Source organism: Pygoscelis adeliae, unplaced genomic scaffold (assembly GCF_000699105.1).
Source record: "Pygoscelis adeliae isolate BGI_AS28 unplaced genomic scaffold, ASM69910v1 Scaffold38, whole genome shotgun sequence".
NCBI lineage: Eukaryota > Metazoa > Chordata > Aves > Sphenisciformes > Spheniscidae > Pygoscelis > Pygoscelis adeliae.
This window is the reverse complement of record NW_008825614.1, coordinates 19,596,769-19,615,547: the sequence shown is the minus strand read 5'-3', so window position 1 is coordinate 19,615,547 and position 18,779 is coordinate 19,596,769. Positions and strand designations below refer to the sequence as shown.

The following is an 18,779-nucleotide window of genomic DNA, read 5'->3' as shown; positions in this document are numbered from 1 at the left end:
CAGGAGCTGATGTCTAATGTGAGACCTCACTCTGTAAGGGTGCACGATCTCTGCTGTGTAGTATATGTGTGCTACACTATAGAAGAAGGGAAGCTACAGAGAATCTGTATTGGACGTGGTACATTCTGCTTGGAAATAGGCAGTTTGTTGTTCAGAAAGGGCTGAGAGGCCCAGTAGCTCCAGGATATAGATGTAAATCATGCATAATATCTTCTGTAGTGAAATGACTTGAAATTAACTTCTTCAAAAATGTATAATTGTCAATAAAAATAGCGGGTCAATAGAAAAGGGAAAGTAAAGGCTGCAACTTGACAATGAGTAACTATTAATACCTTTGTTTTGCAAAGCTAACAGAAGTTTTGTCTTCCTTTGAAATTCTATATCCAGTCTGTGAAGGGATAAGAATCCAAAAGCTTTATACCTTCGTTAAAAAAATGATCTTGGGGTTGACTTTGCTAGCTCAACAACTCAACAAAGTCTAAATTTTGAGAAATTAATATCCTTTTTCAACAATCAGAAGTTCATTTTGTCTCTTTAACTGCCCAGTTGCTGTCTGATTTGATACTTTCCTGCACATCGTGTTCTGAAATTGGGACCAAGTTATTTATCTTAATAGAACCAGCCACTGCTTTTTGTAGTACACCTTTTGGTATTAGTGGCTCTTTTCTGAACTCCTTTTATCTGATGGACTGTCACTGTTAACTGTACTCATTTTTGAAATGCACCATGGGACTAGAATACTGCAGGAAGAGATTACCTCTAAAATAATGAAAACATGCTTATTTTCCCCAAAGGCTGACAATGAACTAACCCCAAATCTCATTAATAACTGCATGAATTGTTCTTTTCACAACTCTAATCCATAAAGAAAAAAAAAAATCTGTCTAAATCTGTCTTGTGTAGTCGTTCTTTTTTAGTCTGCTTTTACTCAAAGAAAAGCCCATGGTTTCCTTGCAATGTTGCCATAATATACATAGAGTAACTAAGTAGGAATTTGTGAAAGAGATGATAAAGCAATCCGAGGGGCTTGACAATCTCTTGTATTCAGACAGAGCACGCCTGAGTGGATTGCATTTTTTTTAATTGCTTTTCTTCACTGTAAATCAGCCCTGCCCTGGCATTATCTCTCCTCCAAATATTTAAAAAAAAAAAAAACAGTTAGGGTTTTGTACATCTTTAGCATCTTCATAGTAAAGGCCATATGATATAGGAATAATATAAGTTTACTAAGAAATTGAGTTTCATTTCTCAAGTCAACTTTCTGATTTTATCTCACTGTGATTAATGACCTTATTTTCTGTTTCATTTATTGGGGGGGAGAGAAAAAGATTTGTCTAACTACAAATGGTTAGGGTTAGAATGATAAACCTCCTTCCAGGATGAGGGTGCAAAAAAGAAAAGAAAACAACAACCAGAAGGAAACTTTCTTCCAGAAAAAATAATGGAACTTGTTTATCTGAAGACAAAGATAAGATTTTGCATATGAATAAGATGATGCTCTCTTCCTTAAGGTAGTGGATACGTTATTGCAGAGCACTGAATTAACATGCTATGTTTATAAACCGTTAAGTAGAAGCAGCTTACCAAGTTTAAATATACTTTTTAAAAGGTGAAGCCAACTGACTATTGACTGAATTAGATACTTTCCTGTTAAGCTTCAGCTCTTTTCCCTAAATCTTACAGCTACTATGTAAAAAAAAAAAAAAAAAAGCAACAAGCCCCACCAAAACCCCAGAAAACAAACAAACACCCCCAAAACAAACCTGGATATTACTGAGCTACATAGATCAAAATTGTTACAAAAAGGGCAGTATTTCATGTTCAAAACTGGACTTTCTGGCTTATTCTAGACAGTATATTGCTATTTACAGTTAAGCAAAAAGCTACTATTCATGTGTGATCTTTCTTCATACCCAGTTTTAATTAACTTTGAGTCTGTTCCAGAAAAAGGAACTGAGGAAAGTACATTTTTCCTTACTTGGGAAGCAAGGAAACTAAGGAAAAAGTACATTTTTCCTTACTGTGACTGGGGCTTCATTGCACTTTGTTGTGCTGGTTGACTAATGATAGGTTGGTTTATAGGAAATGCAATCCAAACCGTATGAGATGTCTGGGAGTTCATTTTACCTGGAGAATTCCCACATGATGTGCTGCCCTTACAATGGGGGATGATCCATGTAATGGAAATGCGGACAAGCTACCCATTGCAAAGTTTAGCTTCTTTACTTTTCCTGAATTGAACTGCTTTAGGCAGCCTGAGGAGTAGACAAAAAAGTGTTACTGATCATTGGATGTAAGGATGGAGGTATGCGTGGGACTGCAGGAGAGAAGCATGAAATTTCAAGGTTTTGAGTTAGGTCAAAAAGCAAAGAGAAGTCATCATTGTTGAATTGGCAGATTTTCTTAGGAGACTTCAGAAGATAGTGTATTCCAGAATTAAAAAAAAAAAAATCACTGCCAAATTAGCTTATAAAAGATTGACAACCATAAATAATTCCACAGATTAAATAACTGTCCTTGTAAGGTAAAGAATGAGGAGTTATTAAAACATTTATTTGTTCTAAAGCATCAGCAAAAACTATAGAATGCAGCAAGCTTTCTTCTGTTACCACATCATTAGTTTACAAAGGAGTGATCACTTCCAGTATCAGGTTTTATCAGATTTAACAATAATTTTAAATGTTGCTAATCAGTATCTTACTACTTCTTTGCAAATTGCTTTCAGTTACTCTCCCCAAAAATTACCTTGGGAATATTGCATGCTTATTTTCAGCCCTAAAACTTTTTTCCAGTGGAAAGGTAAAGTAAAATTTAAAATAATACCGTTTGCTTCTGATTTGCCTGAACAAGCGGGATACAAAGGTGTTTCTCATGCTCCAAGGATTTTTTTCTGATGCTATTTTGCACGAGTCACTCAACACTTATGTCTTAGACCTTTGCCCTTACGTGTATGTACTGATATAGAACAAAGATGGCCTGCATTTTTAAAACTAGCTTGGGAATAAAGTTAGAAACCTGTTAAGGATATCTGAGCTACCTAATGGGTTTTCTAAGCAACTCTCGCTAGAGTGTAATTTCAGTGATTATTTTAGTATATTCTGAGAATTTTAGTGTATAATGCAAGATCGTAAAAAAAAAAAAAAAACACCACCAAATTATAGAATCTCATCATTGCAGGCCATCATAGTTTCACCCAGTCAGTACTGTACAAAGCTGTGTTTGGTTGAATAGGAATTTGTATTTTTGGCTAAATAGTATCTTTTAGAAAGGAATCAGTTTTGATCTGAATACGTCAAGAAAGATAGCAACATTTACACTGGCAGCTTGTTTCAGTGTCTCCCATCCTTTAAGCTTGTATCTGCTTTGAATTGTGTGATTTCATCTTTCAGGTGAATCTTGTTATTTTTCAGTGTAATTTGAAGAATTCCTTCTTACCTGATGTTTACGCCAGAACTAAGAACTCACAGGCTTTACTCTTAACCCTGCAATCCCAAAAGAAGGAGGAGGAGGTAGAACTCATTTTTGTATCGATATTTTTATGTAAAAAAAGATATGTGAACACACTTAAAGTTTAAAGATAGACATTAGAGAGGTCAGAATATTCACTAGTCAGCACCATTTTCTTACAACAGCCACGCCAATAGCTTTTCAACTAGCTTTTCATCAGCACAGCTGTTCTTAACATTTTTAAGCTAGGAGCAGTCTAGCAGACTTGCATAATGACACTGAAGATCAGAAACGCATCCTGTACCAAACATTTTAGGAATCTCATTAAACTGCAATTGAAGACATAGCAGCTGCACACTGAAACAGATGTGCTTACTTGTCTGAATAGTCCTGATCTTCTCTAGTGGAAAAGCTGGGAAAGCAACAACCTGTTGTGCTGTGGGATGTGAAGACATGAAATTTCTTGATAGCCTTTTTCTTTTTTTGATTATAGAGTTACAGGTACGGTGGAGAACCCTGTCCACAATGCACAGATCAAGACACTATGCAGGGACCTGTTAATGAATGGAAAAATTGCTACCAATAACTGTACTTTTTCGAAGGTAACCTGTTGTGGGATATCTCCAGTGTTTTTGTGGAGTGTGGTACTCCGGCACTCTCAGTTATGAAGTGACTTTCACCCATGAGAACAACTGTAGTAAGGCAGGACACAGTCCTTAGCCCCGTTAACTGCTGTGGTACTTTCTGCTAATGCTCTAAGTTCTGCAGTAACAAAAAAACCCCTAATATAAGATGTAAGAGTATATACATGTAGGATTCTTTCTTGTTAGCTTAATGTTGACAAAGTCCATGTGGTGGACGTAATTTGGAGGCTACAGACAAGACTACTTTGCAGACCTCATGCAGTCTGATATAATGGTTTTCTTGAACAGAATTTGTGATGGCTGGTAGTGAGTATGGAGGCCAGTTGCCCCCCAAAAGTATCTGAATGCATAGGCAGCTAAGAGCTCTCAACAATACTTCAAAGTGTTTGCCATCTGGTAGGAAGAAATTATATAAGAGGAAATTTCTTGCTCTTTTTTGCTGAGGAAAAATTGTTTCGTGTGCTGACCTCTCCCTGATGACACATTGATCTTTCCCCTGCTGTGAAACTCCACTAGCAGACCTCATTAGTGAGGTGAAAGAAAGTTAGTTCATAGATATTCAGAAATGTGATGAAATTAACAAGCTTAAAAAGTAGTCACCAGTCCTAGGTGCAATATTTCTTTAAATTGTGAATCAACATAGTGTTAAAAACTCGCACAGAATTTATTTTCCAAATTATTTTCAACAGAACTGAAGGCTTAAACAAGTGAGGCTGGCACCTTTCACTTCCATATCACTGGGTTGAAACCTGTTCAGGCTAGCAACGAAAAGAATTCTGTCTTCACAGTGGCTGTGTAGTGGCCTATATCGAAGGAGTTGTTCATGGTTGGGGGATGGTGGCAATAAGTGATACAGTCATTATTAACATCCTTACTGGCACTGTGTATGGGCTCCATGTATTGAGCAGGAAAGTCAAACGGTGAATGCACAAAAGGAGTGAGTTACGCTGACCTCTAAAGTTTGTCCCTCCAAATCATTATTCTTCTAGATGAATTGCGCTCTTGTACTTGTTATAGACATAAATAATATGATTCTAACCTTGTAAGCCTTATCATGGTAATGGAAATCAAATGCACTTACTGTAAAATACAGTGAAAGGTAGGTTTATTCTTATACCTTCAATCTTGTCTATTAAGGATTTTATTAAGGACACAATCTGTTGTATTAAGTTTACAAATACTAAGTTAAGGAAAAATGCTTTGCAAGCAATGTATTAATAATTTCTTTATAGGCTTTCTGAAATTATCTGAGTACTAGTTACCCATTTGTAGTGTGTTCTTTCCATAATAATTTGCAAGCTCCTTCAGAACAAGACTTATTATTTTTTAAGGGATTGCAATTGGAGCAGAATCTTTACTGATGTTAGCAGAAATGAAAAGATGACCTGAATAGCCACAAAATGCTTCAGGTTCCTTTAGAATGCCTCGCTAGGGAAGTCAAGGCAGGTGAGCTCTGTGCTGCTGTTGTCTGACTCTGCAAATGCCTGTAGTCATGTTATCAGAAGATGCTGTCTTCCTCCTTCAAGAGAGTCTGAAATTTTCTGCCTGAAGAAGTAAATTGAGCCGTATTCTACTCAGGTATTTCTCTAATGATAAGGCAAATAGAATCTCCTGTGGATTACTTACATTTGCTTCACTTTGTAGTACGCATATTTGATATAATGACACTGTATTTTCTTACTTTGATCAGTGAATCCACTCACCATTTGTCAGTATGGAGGGGGTGCATATCCATTACTACTTCTATTAAATACTCGCAGATTGACGTTACGTTTTGTCTTGAAGTAAGTTTTCTTAATAGAGCGGAAAATATTTCTCTGGGAAATTAGAGAATTGGCTCCGAGAGGGGAAGACAGCATGTCCTGGCATCCTGTTGCAAACAGGGATTCCATTGAGATTACAGCTGTGAAAATCCCCTGTTTTTCACTCTTTTAAGGTGCGCTTTAAATTTACATAATCTTTGATTCACTTTCTCTTGTGAGTTTGTGTATATGCATACACACATATATAAAAAAACTCAGCCTCAATTACTAATAGCCTTATATACAGCTTTCAAAATCTGCTCACATTCTAAAACAAGCAGCAAAGTTTTTCTATACTGTTTTGCGCATGTGCAAATTTAGGTTTTTGTGTGGTTTTGGGGGTTTTTTTTTTTGGAGGTAAGGCAGGGCTCTGCTTCAGCTGAGGTTTAACTAGACAATTTCTGAAAGCAGACGCTGAATAATCTGGTGTAAATTGAAACACATCTAAAATGTAGCAGGATGTTTTCACTGATTTGCTGGCTTTTGAGAGGTTACATAACCTCTTCCCTATTTTCTTCACTTTAAAAAAAAAATAAGGTTCAGATATTGCAACTTTTAATTAACCTGTACATAGTTCTTCAAGACCGAAAACCACAAAGCTTTGCAGAAATATAAACGCAACAGCTAGCAAAATAACCCTTTACTAGTGGAATATGCCTCCATTGAAAACTTTCCTTTCACTTATGCTATACAGTGGTGGATACCAAAAGCCTTCCAACACGTAGCAAAGCTAGGTATTTCAGGGGGGATTTGTGCAAGTCCATCAATGAGCTTTTTGGTACAGATTCAGAAGGCCTAAATGTTAGCTAGCTTTCTGTACTTAATGTTTTCTTTTTGGCTAGGAATCTCTGAGTTCCTAACCAGTAGAAAATAGAAGGCAGAGGGAGTTAGATGACATATGGGTCACCTGTATCTGTGCCATTGGACCTCTCCCTCCGTGGGAGAAGCACAGCATTTGATGCAGAGATATTTCTTATTGCAGTATTTGAAGTGTGTTCCCTAAAAGAAGCAGCAAAATTATACAGATGAAGAGAATTTAAGTTTTTCATTAACTTTGGAGCAGCCGGTCCCAGATGCTCTTTAGGAAGTATCTTATTTTTAATACACTGGACTTTAGCCTAGGGGTTAAAAACCCCCATAAGTTGGTGTTAGTTTACAGTATTAGAATCAGAAATTTTCCTTCTGGGACCAAAATCTGAGTATCACACTTACGGGTTTGGGTGCGGCAGAATTTTCAGTGACTACTACTTTGAACTACACCCAGTCTTCCAAGCTGAAAAGACATAGTCCGTAAGGAGTGAGCTTATTGCTATATGTGAAAATACCTAGAAAATATATAGATTGAAGTGTATAATCTGGTTTTAGTTAATCTTATTAAAGTATGGCAAGAAATCTTACTAAAATATGTTGAGAAAATGCTTAAGAATAGATAACGTATCTGTAGATCCCAACAACCTCTTAATCTAAAAAACTTTGGAAGCTTCATTTTGGCTGGCATATTTCAAATAGTATGAAATAGCTCACTGGAGTCTTTAAAAAGATAACTTTTATATAGCAAACAAACCAAAGAGACTTCCAGATATTCTTTTCTCTTAAGAAAGAGCAAAACTCAGTGGAAAAAAAAAATTTACAAAAACTCAGTTCAGATATAGCTGATGTCTGGATAAAAAAGATACAATGAAGTATTACTCTGGAGATATTATTATGTCCTTTGAGACAGTTTATCTGCATTTCTGCTCTTCTCCTTTGCCCTTCCATTCCTCCTGGATTTGTGTTCAGAGCAGGGCTGTTCCAGCTTCATTCTTATAATTTGTTTTGAAGAGCAAAATAGTCTGTGCTGGCCCCCTTCCTGATGCAGTTCCTCTTCCGAGCTGGTTGCACGGCAGGAGTTAAGGAGTGAGGTTAGGGCAGAAAATATAACTGAACTGAGCCGTGACTTTTCTAGTGAAAGTGAGTGTTAAAATCCCCCGCACACCGCAGGTTAGGGAATAGAAAAAACACGACGATCCTACATGAAATTACTTCTAGCATTTCTGATACGTTCAGCGTCCTCCCTTCTTCCTCAAGGAATCAGGGTAACTGAGTATTGCTCTCCGATACTTGACAGCTATCAGTCAGGACCTCGCAAGGCTCCATTTTAGAGCATGAAAAACAGTACTGGACAGAACTAACTCTAATCCAGTTAAGAATACATTTCTTATTTAATTTTTTTAAGATTAAATTTACAGCTTCATTGTAGGACCTTTTCATGAGATCTCTGAACTGGCATCATTACTGACATTGAGACAAATCGGGTCTCTAATTCTGTAAATAACTTAATGATACTCATTCATAAAGTTGGGTTTGTGCACATGTGTTGGAAAGCCTTCAGCCCTGGCTGACTGCCGTGTTCATTCATTCTGGATGTAATTAACATGACTCATCAACATTTCCTGATTATGGGTGCTGTGCGGCCTCGTATTTTATCTCTCTTTTTCAAATTAGGCTTCTAGTGCTGAAATCCTAGCACCAGCCTATAAAGCAAATCAAAGAAGGAGATTTTTTGACAATTTCAATTCACAGGTTACAAAATATTCGCCAGAAGAGGCTCGCCTGGAACTTCCATGCTGTGGCCGGCAAGATGGAGAGATGTGTCACTGCCTACTGCCAATGAGAGGTTAAAAAACTGAACTTCATTTCTTGTAGTAGAAGAATATCAATACTGATGCAAAGAATGTTACTGTTAATTACTACAACATATACATGTATATTATGTTGTTACAAACTTGCCAGGTTCTTTAATTTTTTGAAAGATCTACAGTTTATAAACACAATTTAGGTAATATACTGCAACTTTTCTCCATAAATACAGCTCCCATGCGTCCAGTATGTGATGAAGTCTTATCATCGCAATCTTGCTTACCTATACTTCCATTCCATTTAAAAATTTCATTAGTACTGTCAGTTGGATTATAAAAATTACAGTAGTAATTTTCAATAGAATTGAAATAGATTTACCAGAGAGCAGTATTTTTGTTGGATTATTATTCATTTTCATTAATAATGGAAACAAATTAATTCTAATGTTGCAACGCTGCAGAAAATAGTATAATGGTTAACTATTGCAATCCAAAGCAATATATTGATAGAACAAATAGTAAATTTTCTGGTTAAAGGATATACCGGCATAATCTCATGTAAAAATGAAGGAAGAATATTTGCTTCATGGCTCTTTGAGCTTCAGAAATTTTGCATAAATTAAAATTGTAGCTAGCAGGGGAATACATTTTGGTTAATTGTGAGTTCTAAATCGCTGAGAAGTTTGCTTAGAGGAATGTGATTTTTTTATTGTTAGTTTTAGATACGGTTAAGCTCAAAGCTGTTTACACAAACAAAAATTTCTTTTTTCCAGAAGAACAACTTTAGTGGTATTCATTTGCTGGAATTAAACTGCATTTGTTATTCCTGTCAAGCAGAACATTAACTTTTGACATCTGATGCATGGCCCTTAGGATTCATGGAACCTGTCATATAAGCTAAGCTGTTCTCTTCAAATGCAATGTTTGTATTGTGCCTCAAGACAGAAGGATACCTAACCTGCAGGAAGACATGATGAGCTGCATAAATGTCACATGCTTTGAGGAAAGGTGAATTAAAATTAAAGGTGTTATTTTTCTCCTGGGAAAAGCAGTAACCTCATACAGGTGAAGAAGCAAAAGGGATAACTGAGGGACAGTAGAAGTTTCCTGAGATTGGATGTACATCCATGGTCATGCATGCTCATGCATGACTAATGTCTTCTTAAAAAGTATGGGATAAATTATCTCTAGTCCATGTTCTCCAAGAGTCCAATGTTTCTTCCTACTACAGCTCATTCACAATTTAGCCCTGCTCTCTTTCCATGTGAGAAATGTTGCTTCTGTTTCCTTCTAAATCACTGATTCTGCACCCACTGAAAGGTGTCTCATTCCCCCACAGTTCATTGCCAGCTTTAGTGCATCTGGGATGCTCTTGCAAAGATGCAAGTCCAAGGTCATGCCTGCGGTAGTTTAGCTTCATGATAGTATTCCCAATAATCCTGTGAAAAGATACAGTAGAGAACGTAGCGGCTGATTCAAACAAATGAACTGTTGTTGAATGTTACTTAGTAAGAGTGTTGATAAGGCATATTAAATTTAACTCATAGCAAGCTGCAGAGGAAAAGGCACAGGGGATATCAACAGAAAGTGCAGGAGGCTACTTTGATTGCAGACTGGAAAGGAAGTAAGTCAGGATGCTTTGAAGAAAGTGAAGTGTGTAAATGAGAAAAGGTCCGTGTGCAACCAGAGTGAAGTTCTTCAGGATTTAATTTGTGCTAAATGCTCTTTCTCTGTACCTGTCATTTTCCATGTATATTTTTCTAGGCATATTCCATAGTCCAGAAACATCACAGAGAATGTAAAGTCTCCCACACAAGATGTTCTTGGACTTAAACTAATATTGGTTCTAGTAATTGAAATGAATACTTGGAATCTACTTCAAATGCTTTTATTCTTTTTCCAAACTGCTAGCATATTTTCCTTCATGGGGAACATCTCCAAGCGAGCCAAGGGAATTTCGAGGTACTGATATATGGCACTAGCTTTAGACAAAAGTGGAATATGTGACTGACTCCTGCAGTCAGTCCAAGATTTTGACATTTTTTTAATCTCTCAAACTAGATTGCAGAACCAGGCTGGTGTTTGCAAATTACTTTTCATCTGCTATGTTAGTTGGCACAAAACTTTCCAAGTGAAAGATAAGGTAATAAAAACATGCTAAAGAGACTTTGTCATGTCTTAATGACATAAAATTGCTACCTTGCATTTAACATCACTTAACCTGGATTTTTCAGTTCTCTATTTACAGAATTAGGGTGCTGGGTTCCTGTGTAAGTCAGGTGAGCATTTAAAGGTAGAGAATAAGTAGAAAAGACTTTCTGACATAAAGAGAAAAAAAGTAGTCATTAGACAAGGGTAACTAGTAGGCAGAATGCTGTTTCTACTATCCTGCAAGTTTTCCCCAGCAATTACTTCAAGTGACCTTTTGTCATGGAATTTTAATGAAACTAGTTATTCTTCAAATCTTAAAAAAATAATAGATAAAAATTAATTGTGTCTTATCACCCTAGTAACTCTTATTTTGATTAGCAAAATACCAAATACTTAGACAACAGGAGCAATGTCTCTGTTTTACCTAATTGAAAATATGCAGTTCTTAAAATGCCTGATTAATTCTATAGCCACTCAAATTTCTGCCTTTATGTCCACAGCTGTCTGTATTTCAGCAAGGTGGAGCAGTTTGATAGATATGTTCCAGCTCAGCCCCTTTGGGATCCTTGCATGAGTCATCTCTGCTTTCCTTAGTCAATCCCTCTCTTCTTGCTCAGAGTAGGTCCAGTGTATCGATAAATAAATGAGCTTCTCAGAAAACGGCTTTGTGCTAACGGCTTTCCTTGAAATGAATAATTGGAAGAAGAGGACGTAGTGGGGATACTCTTCCAGAGACTGCTGTTTACTCCTTCAGGAAGTGGAAAAGTTGGGGTTTATGGTAGCCTCACCAGCTAGAGTCACAGGAACAGGCTTGAGGTTGGAAGGGACCTCTGGAGGTCATCTTGTCCAACTCCTGCTCAGGCAGGGTCACCTAGAACCAGTTGCCCAGGACCATGTCCAGATGGGCCAGCTGTGATGGACACCACACACCCAGGGGAGCTGGACGTTTGTGTCTGACTGCTCGACAGGTCTGGATCCTGGCTGGCAGTCCAGCTCCTACATGTAATGGTCCCAATGCAGGCTCAGACCTCTACACAGTGTCAGTTACCCCCCTCAAAAAGGGCTATTATTTTCACTGTTGCTTTCTGATTTAGATGGTCAGCATAAGCTGCCAATGGTCTCATTGGTGACATCACCCCAGGCCAACATCTTTGACTGTTTCCATGTCCAAAGCCAATCAACTGTTGTTACCCGGGTTACTATCACCCTAACTGTGTTACACAGATGTAAAATTGTTAAGTTTGTTTGATCTGCCTTACTTCCTTTCTGTGCATACCTAAACCATCAGAGGCAGGGCAGTAGTCCAGAGGTTTTGGGTTCTCTGTTCTTGGTTTGTATTCCCAGCCAACAAAAGAATAATCTAATGAGTTAGAGCTGGGCAGACGTAATCTAGGTCTCACTTATCTGAGTGGTGCTTTCAGGGAGGCTTTGTTCCACAATAAACAACTGAAAAACTCGGGTAGAAATTCACTGGAAAACTGTCCTTTTTTCAACTGGGTGTTGCTGTGGATGACCTTCCTAATGTAAAAATAGTTAAAGTTCAGATTTTGTAGATTAAGTGGCAAGAACCAAATAAATAATGAAGCATCCCTAAGGAAAGAAAACTGAGTAATTTTCAACAGCAACATGCTTAATGACAGTATGTTTTTAACAATAAATTCTGTAGGTTTTATGGCTATAGGGGTTGGCAAATTTTTCACATTTCATATAACCTTACAGTGCATTCCAACACACTCATTTGTATTGACAATTCCATGTTTATCCATGCTTTTGTTAATACGTTATCTTCTGAACATCAGCTGAGTTGGCTGATCTTTTTCAGCCCAGCAGGAAGACTAATTCATTGTGTAATACAAAGTGAGTTCATATTTGAGTAATAAAGGAATATCTGTACTTTACTGTTAAGTAACATTGAATTTTATCCAAAAAACAGTTTCAAGTGCTGAGGAGTGGAACAAACTGAATCAGGGAAGCCGATTGTGCCAAGAATTCAAGTGATTCCATTCAGTCATCTTTTCCAGCTTAAAACAAGTTTTCTAAGTTTTCATGGTTTAAACCTCTTAATTGTAGACAAACTTTGTCATCTCAGTACAGTTGCAGAGGTTTTTTTGAAATTATTCAATTTCAATAGAATTAAACCACATTTGTATTTTACTTTTAGCCAGAACATGTATAATATGAACATGATAGAAATAAGCATATTTTTTGAAGTCCTTTCAAAGAAGCATGGGAGATAATGAATTATTTCTTTCTCATAGAGAAATTTGATCATTCTGCTGGTGGTTGTTTTGGGCTCACAGATCATGGAATCACAGAACCACAGAATGGTTTGGGTCGGAAGGGACCTTTAAAGATCATCTAGTCCAACCCTCCTGCCATGGGCAGGGACATCTTTTGCTAGATCAGGTTGCTCAAAGCCCCAGCCAACCTGATCTTGAACGCTTCCAGTGATGGGCCAGCCATAACTTCTCTGGGCAACCTGTTCCGGGGTCTCACCACCGTCACTGTAGAAAATTTCTTCCTTATATCCCATCTAAATCTGCCCTCTTTCAGTTTAAAACCATTGCCCCTTGTCCTGTCACTACAGGCCCTGGTAAAAAGTCTCTCTCCATCTTTCTTATAAGCCCCCTTTAAGTACCTGAAAGGCTGCAATAAGTTCTTCCTGGAGCCTTCTCTTCTCTAGGCTGAACAACTCCAACTCTCTCAGCCTTTCTTCACAGGAGAGGTGTCCCAGCCCTTTGATCATCTTCCTGGCCCTCCTCTGGACCCGCTCCAACAGGTCTATGTCTTTCTTGTGCTGGGGGCCCCAGAGCTGAATGCAGTACTACAGGTGGGGTGTCACGAGAGCAGAGGGGCAGAATCACCTCCCTTGACCTGCTGGCTACACTTCTTATTATACAGATACAATAGGATACCATTAGCTTTCTGGGCTGCAAGCACACATTGCCAGCTCACGTCTGATTTCTCATCTACCAGTGCCCCCAAGTCCTTCTCCACAAAGCTGCCCTCAATACATTCACCACCCAGTCTGCATTGATACTGGGGATTGCCTTGACTCAGGTGCAGGACCTTGTCCCTTCCCTCAAGCGTATCACATCCTAGTAGTGTCTTCCTGAAGGTAAACAAGTGATTCTACTTTTTGTCTCTATCTTAAATTTCCTTGCAAAAAATTCTTAAAGAACATTGGGTATTTATCACAATTCCAGTTGCGGACCTCTCATAAAAGCAGCTGACCTTAAATTCACTCTGCTTTATTTCTCTCAGGACATAATTCTTAATATATGGCGTTAAAACAGACAGTGAAATACAAATCCTGTTTAATGAAATACTTGAGCACAACAGTCAATTAAGAAAGAACTGAGAGGAGTATCTTAAAAATCTTTAAAATCAACTCTAGTGATGTAAATAAGCACCTAACCTAAGCATTTCAATTAGCAACCAAGTCTACTTTTTTCTAAATGCCAATAGGTGTACATCACCTTAATTCAGATTTTTTTTTAATATCAAGATCAACTTTGAACGTTACACAGTATTCTTTATTGTCCATATCGTCATTTGCGTTAGGAGTCAAAATACTTCCAAAGAGAAACCTCTTCACATAAACTACTCTTCTTCATTACCAAATGTCAGTAGTCACGCTATATTACTTTGTTCTTCAGATTTTAGCACTTTGGCAAAATGAGGGAGTGTCACATAAGAAATATGTATTTATCAGGTTGCTATAGACAATGTTGTGGGGGTTTCTTCTGTTTTACCTATAGCAATCTGAGCATTTTTTAATGCTTTTGCAAATATTTTCGCAAATGTAGCTAGGGATTAATAAACTGACACTTAACAAAATTTTGTACCTTGAAGTCAACTGGAATTCGATGGATGAGGGCTTTTAATCTGAAGAAAAAGTAAATAGAAATGTTAATGAAACAGCTTTTTCTCTGTATGGTGGTGAGGGAGAACCTGTCGGGCTTGCAAAATGAAGTCCAATTCCCCATCGAGAAGCACAGCTCAAGTCAAAAAGGGTGTGATTCACAGCTGGATGAGAAAACCCTCCTTCCCTGTCTTGCTGCAAAATGCAGCTGTGCTTGTTTCAGCTGTGAAGCCACAGCTGTCCCCAGAGCTGGGAAGGGGGTGACTGAGCTGTGTGACTCAAAGTCTCCCCCTTCATTCAGTCCTGTAACGCTGAGCACACAGAGGCACGAGGCACTTTCCCCCCTACTGCATCATCTTCTGTTATTAGCAGGTTTCCTATGTAATAAACTGTTCCCAAGCACTCTGTGGGGTTTTTTATTTCCTCCTCTTTTTCTATCCTTCAGGTGTTCACAGAGTAGCCACAAATGCTTAGTTCCCTTTCTTTGTCGTTTGATTCTGGCAGGTGAGAAGCCAGGGACGGAGCAAGATGAAGTTAAGCTGCAGAATGCCAGCAAGCAGATCGTGCAGACTGCTATCCTCCGAGCAGTGCAGCAAGTTTCCCAGGAGAGCCAGCAAAAGGAGAAGCGAACAAACAGCAGCACGAGCCTCCAGCTAGAAAGAGGAAAATTAACCAAGAAGCATGAAAAGAAGTAAAGGAGTGGATTGTTTTTTTCAATCCTCCAGTCTGCAGTGTTTTCAGCCTTCTCTTTACTATCAGCTGTATCGCTAGTGCAATGTTACTGTAGTAAAGCAAACCAAAGTATAATCGCACCTAGACATAGGGTAAAGCTGCAATAGTCCTCAGCTGAGAAATATTAAGTGCATTAGATGACTAACTCCATATTTATGCAGTGCCTCTTAACAGAAACAATAACCATAGCTATAAAAGTAGTTTCAAGCACAAACTCTTATGGTATGGACTTATTCTCAAAAGCTTGTTGTCAGTGCACTTTCATGTAAGTTCTGCGTGCATCGTTTATGTCAGTTCAGCTGGACGGACTCTTCTCTGAGTTGCTGGGTTCACTGGAGCTGTCTTCACCGAAGAAACAGGTTACTGTTGAGTGTAGCAGAATGCTTTCAGGCTGCCTTGAAGCATGAGTTTGTACTTTGCTTTGATTCAACATGGACTATGTGAAATGCCAGTATAAAGTGGATTTGGTAAGTTCCGTGAACCAATCTCTTTTTTCGTCTTGGGGAAAAAAAAAGCAATCCAGTAAGACTGCAGTGATTGTGATCCAAGACTGTGATCATAGACCTATGATCTATGTCTTTTTTTAAAGGAGTTAAAAGTACTGAAGTTTTAGTCTACTTATTTGAAATACTTCTATACTTCTGCATAAAAATCACTTGTGCCTCGACTATTCCTTTTAATTTTCTTGATACTGAAAGAAGAGGAACTGATGTGCTGATATGGAGTTCGCCAGCTTTTCCTTCAGTTTTGCAAGTTTGCTGGGGATTGATTTACAGAAAATGAAGACTGGAGTGGTTTAAAAAAAGTGTTTGAATTTATTAATATCTTGAAGGATGGAAATATACTGTGTCTGAATTCTGTCATGGTAGATATTTCTCACCTGCTGGGCGTAAAGTGACTTTAGATATTTGCAATTGTTACATAGATTCACCTTAAATAGCACTGCTTTAAGCTAGTAATACAGAACTTATCCTTTAACTGCTCTATATAGCTGAAGAAATCCATGATGTTTCTGAAAATACAAACTAAATAAATGTAGCTTTCACTTTTATGCTCCCTTACTGTAATGATGGTACTATTATACATCTGAAATGAATAACAGTATATTTAATTCTAGAAATGGCTTGTAGCACTGCTTCAGCTGAATTCTTGTAGCAATACACCTAGAAATATAGAGAAGCAGATGCACAGGATCTGCAAAGAAGGAGACAAACTTTCGTAATTGCTTTTCTACTCAGTTAGATGATTCTCAAAGGGACTTTTTGGTTTAAGTAATTGGCTATTACTTACTGTGTCCTACTGCTTGTGTTAAACAATGTCAGGATTCTTTCTCATGGCCAGAGGCTTAGTCATGAATAGCCACACGCTGTAATATTAAGCCTTTGAAATCTGCTTGGTTCCATTTTTTATTTTTTTTTTTTTAAATTTAACAGCACTGACTCATACCAGATAATGATTTAGCTCAATCTTCTTTCACTTAAAAATGCAATGAAGAATTTGACATGATTAAAGTTTTTCTAAATCCTCTATTAATGAAAACTGACTTGGATTGCAAGTACAGAATTGGTTCACTTCTATAGATACTGGGTGAATTTTTCCAGCCAAGCAAACTTTGAAAGGTGGAAGTAGTTGGGTCTTGAGACATATGCGTGTTTGTCATAATAGTAATTTTTTTACCATTAGCTTTTTCATCAGTTGACCTTTGGTTGGGAGGTAGCTCTTTTCTAAGCACTCTTTGCATCTTTGCTGTCTGAGAGGCTAAGAAAACCGATCATGAGTAAAGGTTCAACTCTGAGGTTGATGGGCAGGCAAGTCTAGTGGATGAGGGAGAACAAGCCTGTTGGAGAGACTCTGTGGTGCAAAATGGTGTTTGCCATGGACTCACCTACAGTGCTGTGGGAAGGAGAGCTACAGGACAGCAAAATCCCTGTTTCTTTGGGATTTTTCTACTTTTTTAATGCTTTTTGTCCCCAGAAATTTGCAATATGTCTTTTTTTTTTTATGTTCCTGGCAATTACTTTAATAATCCTCATGTAGTTTGGAAACTTGTTTGCATGTCCAATTTTTTTTTAAATCATCATGTTAGAAAATGAGGAATTTCAAAGGCCAGTGAATCCAGGCTTTTGCCACTGCTTCGTATGAGCCTATTCCTGTCCTCCTCCCACTATGCTCTTCTACAATATCCCTTTACTGTCCTAGCCCTTTTAGACACACTATTAGTCAACCGTTAAATCATGCCCGTCGTTTTCAGTGCTGTTAGAAGCCTAATATCTTGGAAAGATAAAAATGGTAGGAAGCCTAACAGAGCCTTGAGGAAGTTTTCTATGGTCTCCTATTGAGGAAAAACAAATACTGTAGCTTAAATAGTATAGTTTTCACTGAGAGCCAAATAATGCGTCTCCTATCTATAGTATATATCCCTAAATTAAGGCATGCATTTAGTATCTCCTATTGACAGAGGGTGTTCAGCATACCACTTGCATCCAGGATATGTAGCTGAGATCTGTACCGCATGTGAGAACTGCACAAAAGATGACTTTACCCTTGGCCTTTTATATGCTTACTACATGGCGAAAGCAGGTATTTTTGGTATCTTCACTGACAGATTATATTTTCTGGAGAAAATACAGACTATAGAAATTATTACAGATGTGATGCAGGTCTGATGGCAAATAAAGAAACTCTTAAAGAAACTCTTAATACCTTACACGTCTCTGGTTTCTCTCGTCAAAATATGGGAAGCAATTTTCAGGTTCACTAGACAATCTTATGAAGCAAGAAATGTGCTCATGAGGTTTGTAGTAATGAATGCATTATTCAGCACAGTAATTCATATCTGAAAAGTACAAGACACTCAAAATGGTACCTGTATGTATTTAAAACAAACTCACCACCTTTTAGCACTTACCAGGGGGTAAGTAGAAGGATTCACAAACATGTGAAAGTACATTTATCACAACTCCTTTCATGAAGAAGAATTGGATGTCTGTGGCTATCCTGCACTGTGCTTGCTATGTTTTCTTTCAGGTTGATGATCACAGTTTTATTACCATACTTGTGCTATTCTTTGTAGTGTAATCAGGCAGCAACATCTAAATGGAAATTCACGTGGCCACAGCACTGTTCATGAAGTTTTTGGTTCTGTGCGGTTACATTGGAAATCCCCACTCTAAAATAAAAAAAACCCCAAACCTGTGACTTGGAAACAGCCATCTTAATTTTATCATTTCAGAAAAATAAAAGCATTCTGTGGTAATATTATCGTTAAGAGTGGGAAATTCTTGAATATTTATTCAATAGCAAACAATGCACCTAAATTATTACGGTCTCTACTCATGTCATGTCTGATTTTTTTTTTTTTTGTGATTTTTTTAAGTATCTCAGAATGTAGTATGTCTACAATGGTAAGTATATAAAAATAGCTATGTAACTATTCTCAATATGACTACCATGAAATATGCTGCGGTTGTTCTTTAAATGTCAAATACAAGAGTTAATGTGTCATTACTGAAGGCTTTTC

At 37.6% G+C, this 18,779-nt stretch overlaps 1 protein-coding gene across 1 annotated transcript in view; it reads left to right on the top strand.

Annotated features, from left to right (window-relative positions):
- LOC103924542 (chromosome unknown open reading frame, human C18orf42) overlaps positions 1-15,222 on the top strand; it is a 15,720-nt gene extending 498 nt beyond the window's left edge. The window contains exon 2 of the mRNA XM_009333071.1: positions 15,032-15,222. Coding sequence (XP_009331346.1) covers positions 15,032-15,222 — 191 coding nt within the window. The remainder of the gene's footprint in view (positions 1-15,031) is intronic.
- The last annotated feature ends 3,557 nt before the right edge of the window (positions 15,223-18,779 follow it).